General features: G+C 46.1%; 1 protein-coding gene across 1 annotated transcript; it reads right to left on the bottom strand.

Annotated features, from left to right (window-relative positions):
* Positions 1–2,938: 2,938 nt before the first annotated feature.
* LOC125527122 (probable polygalacturonase At1g80170) lies at positions 2,939–5,857 on the bottom strand. Its single transcript, XM_048691691.1, has 9 exons — positions 5,492–5,857; positions 5,261–5,392; positions 5,005–5,175; positions 4,891–4,917; positions 4,588–4,795; positions 4,087–4,168; positions 3,865–3,973; positions 3,502–3,618; positions 2,939–3,400 (listed from the first exon to the last, which is right to left on the bottom strand). The coding sequence occupies exons 1-9, from the start codon at positions 5,651–5,653 to the stop codon at positions 3,164–3,166; spliced, it is 1,245 nt and encodes a 414-aa protein (XP_048547648.1). The 5' UTR covers positions 5,654–5,857; the 3' UTR covers positions 2,939–3,163.
* Positions 5,858–13,061: the final 7,204 nt, after the last annotated feature.

The raw sequence follows: 13,061 nt of genomic DNA, 5'->3' as shown, positions 1-13,061 counted from the left end.
TAATACTAAAAATCATTTGGCTCATCAATTTTTCATGTCTTGTGTTAAATCCACTCCATTGCAATCTGGCTATGTATGGATGATTTGGTACAATTTGCCATGGATGAGTATAGTAGTTACGTACACATGTGCTCTGTAGTTTTAGTCCTTCTTGTGTTGCTGCACTTAGTCTAGAGATACAACAACATTAGTTAGGTCATGGATGGATGGATCAATACATACAGCTAGCACTGCTAGCAACAACAACAAAATAACCTTGTGATTGATTCTGTTGACGCTAGCATGCTCTATTAGTTTTGGAGCCCAACCATGGACTGTACGTACTAAGCTAGCTCAAGCACACACACATGCAGCTTGATTTATTTCTGTAGATACTAGCAGCAGCACGCATGTCTCCTATACTAGCTTGCTTAATTTCTGTACTAGATCAACGACACTAGCACTTACTTGTTTGTTAGATTCGGAGCAGCAGGCATCCTCCGTGGACGATGACGACAACCAGGTCATCCACCGCCATGACGACACCCCGCACATGGTCCAACTCGACTACAACATCCACCGCGTGACGGCGACGTGGTCGTGTGCGGCATCGACCAACCTCCTCTCCTGTGAATCCGTCTCCTACCTGTAGCTCCCGCTCTTGTGCTGCTATATTAGTACCTTGCTCTGTTTCATGCGTATGGGTGATTTTGTTTGTGCTTGTGTCATGGAAAAGATCATTCCTATTTATTCCTGCTTGTGTCATGCGTATAGCTATTTCATATGTTTCAGATAATTTAGATGCATGCTTATACTCCTATCTATACCAGGTGCATGTGTTGTGCTTGTGTACCTATATACAGAATAGTACCCATGTGTAAGTGGGTGTATGTGTTCTGCTTATAGCAGATGTTTAGTAAATGTGCTATCAATGGCCTATTTCTTCTTGCAGGTTATGGACTATATCTTTCCTTGCCAATTCCCTCTCTCTTAAATCTGATTTGAACAGATGCTGCACTGGTCTCTTCACTTTCTTTCTTTCTCTCCTACTCTCACTGATAAGAACAGGTGCTCCTTAATCTTGCCATGCCAATGATGGTGTCCTGAGGCTCTCATCATTACTTAAAGATGTTGCACTACTTGATCCAATGATGCAATAGTCCTAGCACTACTAGGCTGCCTGAGGACAATCCCTACTTCAAACCCTACCTCTGGGCTAGTTGATTAGTAGTGGGTTTGTTGGATTTCATTTGAAAACTAAGCCAAGCTTAATTGAGGGATCCCCTAATCATGGAGTTAGTTCTAGTTTGAGTTGATCTTTGGGTTTGGCTTTGATCTATACTTTGCTGGCTCTACTTCTGTCTTTTGGGTTATTGGCTCCATTTATGCAGTGTTGGCTCTCTTCTACTGTTTCTTTGATCAACTTAATCTGATTGGGGTTGACTAATGTTTCCAAACTCGTAAGTGCTAGCTCCTACAGCAAAGGCATTTTGCTAAGGGGAATGCTACATTTAAACCTTGATCAAGTTTTTCATGTTTGTTGTTTCTTGTTTTGCAGGTTGATGAACTGGAAGAAAGAAGCAGAAGATGAAGAACTAGATAGTTTAGTATAGGTTTAGTTTAGGACTTTTTCTAGATACGCCCGCTATCTAGCGGGAGAGGGGAGGGAGCGTTGGAGGAACCGGATGAAGACGAGTTTCATCGTGATGATGCTCATCGTGATGACTGCAGCTCTCTTCTATGTGATGGTAGTTTAGATGATCGATATCGACTTGTAATGTGAAGACAAACTCGCTACTCGCGGTCTCGAGACTTGTAATATAATGTTCTATCTTTGTTCGGTCTTTTCAATTCGGAGACTAATATGATGAATTGTATTCGGAGACTAATATGATGAATTGTATTCAGAGAGTAATCTTCTATTGTATTCGATGAATCTGTTGTTGATGTGTGCTGTCTATATTTTGTCCAATTATACATTTTGTAACCTGTGCAAAAAACAGAAGAAAAAAATAAAAAAAAACTAATATTCATACTAATGGCGCATCATTAAACAGTGCGCCATTAGTATGCCGAAGTTACTAATGGCACATCTTGTTGTTGTGCGCCATTAGTATGCCAAAGCACCTGGGTATACATGGCCCCCTGGGAGGCATACTAATGGCGCACTGTTGTATATACTAATGGCGCATCTGAGGTGCGCCATTAGTAGGCCTTTTTCTAGTAGTGTTGTGTTTAAACTAGCAAACTATTGTTTGCAGATTGCAATTTTCCTAACATCAGTCCAAGATAAATTGGTTTAGTCTCTTTTGCCTTTTATTTCCTTGCCAATAGTTTGCTGAAACAAGTAGAGCGACAAAGTGCAACACAATATAGCTATGAAGATATAATTACAAAGTCAAGATTCACAAACTTTGACCAAATTTATAGAGAAAATTATCTATATAATGCCAAATCAAGATTCACATTGTGGACAAGTATTCTGCCTAACATGTACCTAATGTTGATGACGATTAAGTTGGGACATTTTTAATGTTAAAGCAACCCGTTAAAACTAACAAAATAATGCTGGTTCCTTATGCTTAACTATTGCAACTATGAACAAACCCTCATTTATGATGGGATGCTTGGCAAATGTACGCTAAATCTGAAATTGGACCACTAGAAAGCCACCACAAAGTATCAGTATGTGCATGTTTTAATATAATTTTATGTCCACTTATAAGGAGTATGATAACCTCAATAGTATTGGTTACTCATGTATTGTTTGTGTGGTGTGTTGATATTAAAATTTGCAGATCATGTAAATCTCCACCCTTGCGCAAAGAAGTTATATTGTGGAAAAGCACCGAAATGACACTCACAGCATCATTGGTGATATAAACTTGTTTGTGACATGTTATGAGACTACCACACGAAGAAATTATATTTTAAAAATAAAAATGATAGACAACATCTCTAAGGCAATTACCGCCTCCATGCGAGCAACAAATCAATTAGTGTTGCCAAAAACATTTGCACTATATGTTTCATATTGTGAAAACAGAGCCCAGAATAAAAAAAAGATAAGACGTTTGATATATCTAATTCATGTCACATGCACTATGTAGGAAGCTAGTATATGTCGAAAACACCGGCAGACTACGCAAATAAACAGACGGTGGAACACACCGTTCGACGACCATCACGGGTCACCGTTGGCGAGGCAGGAGGCCGGGACGACGACTCCGACCGCCTTGCCGGACGCCCTGTAGCAGGAGGCCGTCGCCGCGCCCCCGCCCACCACGGTGAGGTTGACGTTCCTCAGCTCCAGCTCCGTGCACGGCACGGTGTCGCTGCACGCGATCTTGATCGCCTGCGCCGTCGCCGACGTGCCCCTCACGTCCACGAACTCCAGCTTGCGCACCTCCACCGCCTTGGTCTGCACGCCCAGACACACAGGTTTAATTCACGCTTCAGCCCTTTGCGTCACACGATTCAGAGACGGTAAAAATGCAGTAATCCGGCACGTTGCAGGCCTACCTGGTTCGCGCAGGGGGTCGGCTGGTCGCAGTAGTACTGGTCGATAATGATGGGGTTGGACACGTTCTTCATCATGATGCTCTCGAACCTCAGGTCGCGGGCAGAGCCCATCCCACCCTGAAGCAACACGACACAAGTTGGTTGCACATGTTGCAGTGAGAGTGTTTTTACTACGTACTCCCTCCGTTCCGAATTACTTGTCACAGGTATGGATGTATCTAGATGTATTTTAGTTCTAGATACGTTCATTTCTGCGACGAGTAATTTGGAACGGAGGGAGTATATCCATTTCCGCGATGAGCAATTTGGAACGGAGCAAGTATTTCTATAACAAAACTGTTCTTATCTTTGTTAAATTATTACCTGCCAGCTCTTGATCCGGACGCCGTTGGTGGTGTTGGTGAGCAGGCAGGTGTCCACCCTCACGTTCTCGACCCTGTCCGTGGTCCGGTTCTTGCCCAGGCTCCCGATGCTGACCAGCACAACGTGCTGCGTGTTAGTGCTGCACAACACTAAATTCTAGCAGCAGCTGGGTTCAGTGGGTTCAGTGAGTAGTAAAGAGGTGTTGCACGGTAGTAGTAGTACCTGATACCGTGGCCGGGCCCGCACGAGATGTCTCTTACGCGGACGTCCGAGCAGTTGCCGACCATCGACACGCAGTCGTCCCCTGATCCATACAAAGCGACCACACTGGTGTAGATCAATCAATCATGCTGCTACACTATGTAACTCTGTGCTGCAAATGAAGCGTATGAATCTGAATTTCAGAACAGAAAAATCTAATTATCGGCAGCAATGTAGGACCGAACTGCATTTCGCTGTCAAGTTCACATCCATTTACGTCATTATTCTTCGTATCCCGGCCTGCGGCTGCTATCTATTTTGTCAGATTGTATTCGGTCAAGGTTCAACCAGCCGCCACCTTTGATCTTATCTTTCAGAAGAAGAAGAAAAAAAATGCAAGCAACGCTTTTTCAACAAGATTTGCAAGCGCGGATGATGTTAAGGCGTTGCGGTCTGACTCTGACGGGGAGAGGTCAGAGAATACAGCCATACAGGGCACACTCGATACTGGTGACAACGTACCCGTGGAGATGAGGTTGTCCGTGATCTGGATGCGGGAGGAGTCGTTGAGGTGGATGCCGTCGGTGTTGGGGCTGTCCGCCGGCGCCACCACCCGGAGGAAGTTGGCCTTCACGTCCACGCACCGCGTGAAGGACAGGTGGAACTGCGGCCCGTTCTGCAGCGTCACGCCCTGCACGCTCACTCCCCTGCACTCCTCGAAGTGCAACGCCTGCAACACAACAGCATCCCAAAACCATCAGATTAATCTCGCCGTCCGGCGCTCTCGCCGCCGGTTCAAGACCGAGATTCAGGTCGTCGACTCACCCTCGGAGGAGGCCGCGTGTTGCAGGGCTGCGGGAAACCAAGATACATGTGTCACTCTAAGAGTTGAGAGGCAGGTGATGGCGGGTTGACTGGTAGCTACTAGTGACGTGGTACCTGGGTCTTCTTGCGCTTGCAGGAGCGCGCCCACCACTCCTGCCCGACGCCGTCGATGGTGCCGCCGCCGCTCACGGACAGGCCGTCCACGCCGTAGATGTACAGCCACTTCATTGGGTCCCTCCCCGCCCACTCGTCGGGGCTCGCCGGCGCCACGATCGTCCCGGCAATCTGGCCAGCGCCGCCGGCAACATCAAGAAACGCACGCGAGAACAAGGGACTGCGGAACTGTTCACAGGGGAACGCACGTACGTACCAGCAGCTTGAGCTTCTTCTTGCAGGGGCCGGAGAGCTGCACCGGCCAGATCCGGTAGGCCTTGGCGACGGGCACGGCGAGCACGGCCTGCTCCTCCGAGCCGCACGCCGCCGTCCACGCGTCCACGAACGCCTGACCACCCATCGAAACAGAGCGCGCCGAGAGCATAATTAACCACGGCGATCGACGTGTAACAATCAATCTGTCAGAGAGCGTGTACATATGCATCACCTGCGTGTCGTTGGCAATGCCGTCGCCGACGGCGCCGAAGTCGTCGAGCGTGAGGAGGACGCGGGCCTCGGCGGCGCCGGAGAAACACAGGACGGCCGCGCCGACGACCGCCACGAGCCCACGCAGCACGGACGCCGCCGGAGTCCTGGCCCCGGGCACCATTCCCGCGCCGAATAAATCAGCTAGCTAGCTCTGCTCGGGGCGCGCACCGCCGCACCGCTGGCACCGAGCGGCATAAAGAAGTGAAGACGGGAAGCGGCGAGAGGACGGACGGGCGGGGCGAGCGGATTGCTTGCACGACACCTAGCATGTGCCGCCCTTGCACCTGGCCCGCTTTTTCCCGGGAAGCAAGTGAATTCCATCCGTGATTTTGTCGGGCGATCGCGAGATTTCCGCGTGTGGCGAAGGGGGTTCGTTTGAGTTGCCTGCGGATTGGGCAACACATTGCTGCGCTTTCGTTTGATTCATAGCCATGTCTTGATCAAAATGCACTGTATATTGCTTTATGTTAATGTAGGTTGGTATAATTGGACAAGTGCTTTACTATGGGGCAAGTTATGGGATGGTATAACGAGCCATTGGAAGGGGATCGGCCGATCAGGGTAATTTTGTGCAAAAGCTGCATGAATCGTCTAAGCTTGATTTAGAGGGTTTTTTTTTCATCTTTGCTATTTTAAGTACTATGATAAACACCAGGTCAAAGTTGCTCCTCCCTAGCGTCGGGAATGCCCTCTCTCACTGAAAGAATAATCTACATAAATCGATCTATAGTTTTTTCTTTGAAAAATACTACTTAAGATTGAGTCGGAGTTGCGCTTTGGTAACAACAGGGTCACTCACAGAATAATCCTCATAAATTGAATTAGAGGTTCTTTTCTTTAGAAACTGATGAAGATCTGGTCAGAGTTGTGTCTGCCTATCAACCGAAATGCCGTCTTTCATTCAGAGAATAATCCACATTAATGAGACTAGAATGTGTCAAACCTGGGATACCATGACCCTCCTAACTATCCAACCACTTGTTGCTCTTGGGGTAAGTCTTGGGTTAAACTAAGTATTTTACGCACCTTAAATAGTTGTTGTTTGTGGCACGTTAAATAAGTACCAAAAATCTACTTTCGTTAGTCTTAATGTCCATCATGGAATGTGAGCCATTGGCGTGGCACCTATAGTTGTCACCTTTTGAATGTTTTGATGAGGTGGCTTGCCTTAAAAAAATTAGTTTTTAGATTGGATAGATGAAAATCATATGCGTAAATTTTCTGTAAAACTGGATTAGATTTATGTAATAAAAAAGAAATGATAAAAGTCGTTTTTCAAAAGGCATGGTTGTGTCCAAAATAATAGAAGGTCACACTATTGATGTTTTTTTTTTTACTTTTACTTCACATCTTTGATTTTTGCACATGTGCCCCCTCTTTGGCACCACAATCACAAGCACTTCCCCTAGCTCATATCATCCTCTCGTGCTCATACGGTCCATGCATCTCTTACTGAAGAGAAACAAAATAGAGATTGGTAAGCAACATGTCGAGCGACATGTCATCCTAGTTAGCGTCACATATGCACTACTAAGTGTAATGAGGGTAGCACCTGATTATATGATGGAAATAGGTTGATACCCGTAAACACGAGGTTAGTACCCAATATGTGTGTTAAGCTATTTGTGGACCCCTAACACTAGTCATGTGGGTCCCATCTAGGCATGAAATAATTAAAGCTAGTTCCCACAACCTTTTCGGTATAATAATCAATCATATTAATTTACTTATCTTCTGAACCAATTTCACTTTAGTTTACTTACCAAATTTCTAATCAAAATATAAGGTAAATCATGGGCACAATTTAATGAACATTTATTTACACAATCGCAACTTTGGATAGGTAAATCACTTTTGATCAAATATTAGGTAAATCACAGGTGGAATTTGATGAATATTTATTTACACTTATGGACAGGTAAATCATAAGCTAACATAATAGAATATTTATATCTCGTTGAAACGCACGGGCATTGTTCTAGTGAAAGAGAAAAATAACATCCAGGATACAACCAATAACTGGTTAAACAGAATTCATGAAATGATACCATCTATGGAAATCGATCATCATAGGCATGAATTCTGAGATAATCTGCTTGTCTGGCTAACTAGCACAGTATATAGCACGAGTGCATGACATCAATGAGGAGTATGCCTGAAAAGTGCATTTGGGGGATGAGCTCCAAGGAGCCCGTTATTTTTATAAGTGAATTTTTTTCCGCGCCTAAAAAAGTATGCACATAAGCATATAGTTGTAGTATATACACGTAAAGAACTTCGTTAACATACATGTTCATATGAGGTGTACAGAAAAAAGGCAAATACATAGATTAGATGGGCCTTTTCTTTGTTGTATTTGGACCAAAGTTTTGTCATTTTCGTGTGCCCTGCAAATAATGATTATTTAACAAAAAATTATGGACACTCAGAGAACATTTGTGTATATTTTTAGAAAAAGATGTTTTTAAACTTTTAAATAGTATTTCAAAAAAATTCAAATAACGAGCTATATGGAGCCCGTCCTCTAAAACGTTGCATTTAGAATGTGCCCCACTAGCTGCTTAGCATGAGACCACAAACTTATGGTCCCATAGGACAGATAGATGAGTACGTAATCATTACAACATGAAACATTTTCCCCTAGGGGCGACTAGGGTTTGTCTCCTCGGGCGACCGCGATCGCACTAAGTCTACCTCGTTCTTCCTGCCGATCCACGACAGTGTTCTTGTTCAGGCGATGGCATCTAACTCAGACGCCTTCTCAGCAATGAGCGGAGGTGCGGGAAAGGGATGTGTCGATGGCATCGATGACTTCTTCGGCCAGTTAGACCTTGCATAGGAGGAATTTGACGACTTCGTGATTGATGAAAAGGATCCCTAGATCAATGATTAAGGGCGTGTTTGGACGGAGTCCTGGGCGTCATGCCAGGCAGTTCACCTACGCCTAGTGTGGACGTGAAATGGTGGAATTTTTCTGCCTGGCCAGGCTAGCCTGGGGATGGTGTGTTTGGTTTGTGCCTGACCAGGTAGAGCATCACAGTCCCATCAATACGGCTTGGTGGTGCTATTGTTTATTTTTTATACATCCAGGCTGCTATTAGCCCTGTGGCCACATGCCCAGGCGTCCCGGTTCGGTTGCCTGGGTCAGGCTAATTGCAATGCCTGGATTCTCGCCCAGGCTAATTGCGATCCAACGAGTCCAGGCCAGGAAAGCGTTCTTTTCCCCAAGGCAGCAACCAAACAACCACTTGCCAAATCCAGGGATGACTTCAGGCCAGGCAGAACTTGCTGAGGATACAAACCAAACAGGCCCTAAGTCCGGTGGATGGTGCTTGCGAGAGTTCACACGGCAGACTTTCAATCAGGCAGCTTGCTTCCATGTTATGTGTGCAACATGGAATCCTGTGTAGCCGGTGAGATTCAGACCTCTTGAGGACAATCTTTTCGTGGTTCAGGCCTCACGTTTGGGAGATTGGGAGCGGATTATGAACCAGGGCTCCTGGATCTTCAGGTTCTAGACCGTCCTGCTATACCCATATGATGGATTTAGTTGTGTAGAGAATATTGAGATAGTGCATATGTATGTTTGGCTGCAAATTCACAAGTTACCAGATGGTTTCTATGAGAAGGGGATCATGGAGAAGATGATCAAGAAGGCTGGTAAGGTGTTGGATATGTGCTTACTGGCAACTAGAAATCATTGACATTTTTATGTTCATCGATGGTCAGTGTAAGAGAGCTTATTTTAATACCAAGTACAGAACATTCACACATTGTTAACACATTACCGAACCCAACCTAGTGTAACTTGTATGGCTCATTTAACTAAGGAAAAAAAAGTAAAACCATGGTAACCTGTAAGGCGCATTTGAACACAAAAAAGGGGTAGAAAAATGATGCTTATCTTTCACTTTATACAATGTGTGTCTAGAATATTTTTCTAATTATACACTAGAAATCATTAGTGGGATATTTGTTAGGCCATGAGTTTTACAGATTTTTGTAGAGAACTATAATGTTATTAAAATATACACAACACACACACACACACAATCCATGTCATTGTAAACGCAAAAAATAACCGAAGAAGTTATCAGATTCAATCCTTTTTATTTATTTATTTCTATTTAATATGTCTCATTTCAAGAGAAATAAATATAATTTTTTGAGACAAACTATAATATAATTTCTACCACAATATAAGTGTATATTTCGATGATATACATTGCAGTTGTATAACAAAGAACAATTTAATTATTATGTAGCACTATTTTCATGTGGTTAACCCTTCTAATGAAATAGAAAAAAAACACTCAAAAATTGTATGTAAAAATTGGTGATAAATATAAAAAAAAATAGTACAAATTAAAATTTAGCATATTTCGTAGTCTAAAATATAATTTAACATGTTTCATACTCCAAAATTCATTGCCGATGATTATCCGAGACACATGTTAGATGAAAAATATTTTTTTATTATGGATATGGTAGGTGCTCTGTTTATTTCATTAAGATTAAAAAGGGGGGAACCACAACACTATCGTCGAATTAAGATCTCATTTATTACAAAAAATGTTCATCGGTTATATTTCTTGGAAAAAAGTCCATTTTCCTCCCCTCAACAAAGTGGCTGGTTCACATAACACCCTGACCATTTTTTCTGCTCCCTTAACCCCCTGATTTATCCTATACCGTTCACAAAACATCTTAGTTGGGTTTGCTCATTTGTTTTGCTGACGTGAAGGTAGTCAAAGCGGTATTTGACCAGTGGGGCACCCTTGTCAGGTTGGGGCTCCTTGACCCCGCCGTTAGCCGGCGACTCCTCGGAGCTCCGCCACCTGACCGCATCTCCTTCCCCGCGCGCAGCGTGCCGGTCTCTGTCTTCCCTCTCGCCTAGCCGCCCATCCAATCTCCACAAGGCCACGCTATGGCGCGCGTCTCGTCGTCTAGCTCGGGATGGAGGACAACATCATCTCCTCTGCCATGCAAAAAACGGGCATCGGCCTGGGTCAGAAGACCATGCGCCATAGAACACGCCGAGGGCGAGGAGCTGACCAACGACACCAACCTGACGCGACCGAGCACACGATCCATCTCCTGCCGCCGCACCAAGCGCTCGCACTAACGCCATACCTCGGAGGAGCACCCCCGCGGCGTACGGAGAACCCGCTGCCTCGATCTCTTCCTCTGGCGACCCCTGCTTCTTCTCCTTTGTTTCCCGAGCAACGTGGTGCTCCCCTGAAGCAGAACAACCCTTCCATTTTGAGTTGCGCATCTCCGAGGACCTCGCACATCGTGGCCAAGCTTTGCTGCCCGCTGCAATTCATTTTACTGCTCTGTAGAAGATGTAGGGGAGGTCGGTGAGCGCGGTGTGGATGACCGAGGCGCTGGCCGGAGTGTCTTCACTGCGCTGTAGAAGAGGCATGGGAGGTAGGTGAGCGCGGCCGTGGGCGACCAAGGCGCTGGCCGGAGCACGACGACGTGCAGCAGGCACAGGGCGTAGCGGCGCCCGCCGTGGTGATGTCTAGGATCCTGGCTAGTGTGCTGCGGACTGGAAGCGTTGAGTAGAGAGTCCTCGGGCGTCTCGCCGACGCCCAATTTAGTGCAGAGAATAGTGGTCGGATGTGAGGGAGGGAGCTCGGGGGCGACGCTCTAGGGGACACTCTAGCCGATCCCCTTGACGTGGAGGTACAGGGGAACGAGGCGGGACTTAGGGACAAGCTAGATGGCCTTGGGGTATTTTCCGGCCACGAGGAGACAAGTGGTGGCCGTGGAAGAAGCAGCTCAGAGCTCGGTGTGGAAGAAAAACAAGGCTCAAAATTGTGGCGTGGTTTCCAGGGACCCACTAGCTGGTCAAATACCGCTTTGACCACGTCCATGTCAGCAAACAATCTGAGCAAACCCATCAGAGAAGAATTTTGAACGGTACTGAATAGATTAGGGGTTAAGAGAACTGAAAAAATAATCAGAGGGTTATGTGAACCAGTCACTTTGTTGAGAGTAATAAAATGGACTCTATTTCTTGTGAGCATTTTAGGAAACGCCTCTAAAGAGGGAAGCAACACCCGTGGGCGCTATCATCTGCGGCATTGATCATTGTCAAAGAATTAAGAATTCACCCAAAAATTGTACAAGACTAACCCACCAGATCTCTTGGTAGGATCCAGCCACGCAAAAAACTTCTTGGCCACGATGTTGCGAATGCAAACTACTCACAATGCCTCTGAGGAGAAGGGCACACTCGAGTGTCATTCTCTTTGGCATCCGCATCGGTTGACAACTTAAAATTTCACCTATTTGAGCTCGTGAAGGGGCATCAACCGTTGACACTATGAGACCAAGTTGCAACTCCGCTTGCACTTGCAATAGCATACCATCCCAAACGAAATTGAGGGAACAAACACCGCCATTACATCACCACGGAATTAAGCTCCCACCTATGAACACCACCACCGTTGCCTCATCATCGGAGTCACGTGTGTGGGGGCACTATATACACTAACATCATCTACTTAGGCCCAGATTAGTCCACGCGTCATCTTCGGATGCCACACCATTTAGGACGCCCCAGGAGCACACCCTGCGTCTAGATTTGTGGACCCATATTACATGCAACACCCATCACCACCTCTACCGCTCACAGTTGCGGCAAAACTAGACTATGGCGCGCTTAGCCCAGCCGAGAATCACTAAAGAGTAGTGATGAGTTTGAGTCAACTGACCATTTTTAATTGGGATAAGTATATTTTTTGTCCTTATACTCTTTCGAAAGTATAGAAATGGTCTCTGAATTAAAAACCGGCAAAACTTAGTCCCTCAATTTCTCAAACCGGATTAGTTTAGTCCCTCATACCGCTTCGAGTGGTTTTCATCTAACGTGGGCACAGTTTTGACCGAAAATTTTGACACGTCACCTAGGTTTGACTGCCACGTCACAGTCCATGTCATTTTTTTGAAAACACAATCCACATCACCAAGTGTCCCCAATACTCCCGGGCGCGGCAAGGTCGGATGAGAACCCAGACAGCGTTGTCCATGACGGTCATGCCGCGGAGATGAAGCGCTCGAGCGGCCAGAAAAGCTCGGCGACCCAGGGCTTGGCGTTGGCAGACGAGATCGGGTCAGCATGTTGGGTTTCGCTTGCATCTCCGGCGGGCCGAATCAATACGTAAGGGCGTATTTGGTTGCCATAGTGAATAGTAGTTGCGTTGCATACACATCTCAACCCAGTCTGCCTTTAAAAAAACAGTCTCATATGCGACATCTGCGAGTTGTTTGGTTGCCTGCATTTAGGGTCCCTGCATTAGGTAATACGCAAGTGCACTTTCTTTGGTTGCCTGCATTGGCCCGCCATTCCCCCTCCCTCCCCGTCCTCCCCACGCCGGCGCGCGCTCCCCGGCAGAGGCAGCGCATCAACGTGCCGTTGCACCAGGCCGAGTGGCACTGGCACCACCGCGTGCCTCTGCCATACCCGGACGTGACGTTGCCGCACGACTGGCATTTGGATCCGGAGAGAATCCCAGTGCCGG

The sequence above is a fragment of the Triticum urartu genome, chromosome 1 (assembly GCF_003073215.2).
Source record: "Triticum urartu cultivar G1812 chromosome 1, Tu2.1, whole genome shotgun sequence".
In the NCBI taxonomy this organism is placed as follows: domain Eukaryota; kingdom Viridiplantae; phylum Streptophyta; class Magnoliopsida; order Poales; family Poaceae; genus Triticum; species Triticum urartu.
This window is presented reverse-complemented; position numbering and strand designations above follow the sequence as displayed.

What these genes read in the sequence shown, in the direction of transcription:
- LOC125527122 (XM_048691691.1), bottom strand. Translation starts at nt 5,653, where the DNA reads ATGGTGCCCGGGGCCAGGACTCCGGCGGCGTCCGTGCTGCGTGGGCTC. An exon ending in GCAAGCGCAAGAAGACCCAG is followed by an intron (nt 4,918 to 5,004) that starts GTACCACGTCAC and finishes GGTTTCCCGCAG; the next exon opens with CCCTGCAACACGCGGCCTCC. An exon ending in ACACGCGGCCTCCTCCGAGG is followed by an intron (nt 4,796 to 4,890) that starts GTGAGTCGACGA and finishes GTTGTGTTGCAG; the next exon opens with GCGTTGCACTTCGAGGAGTG.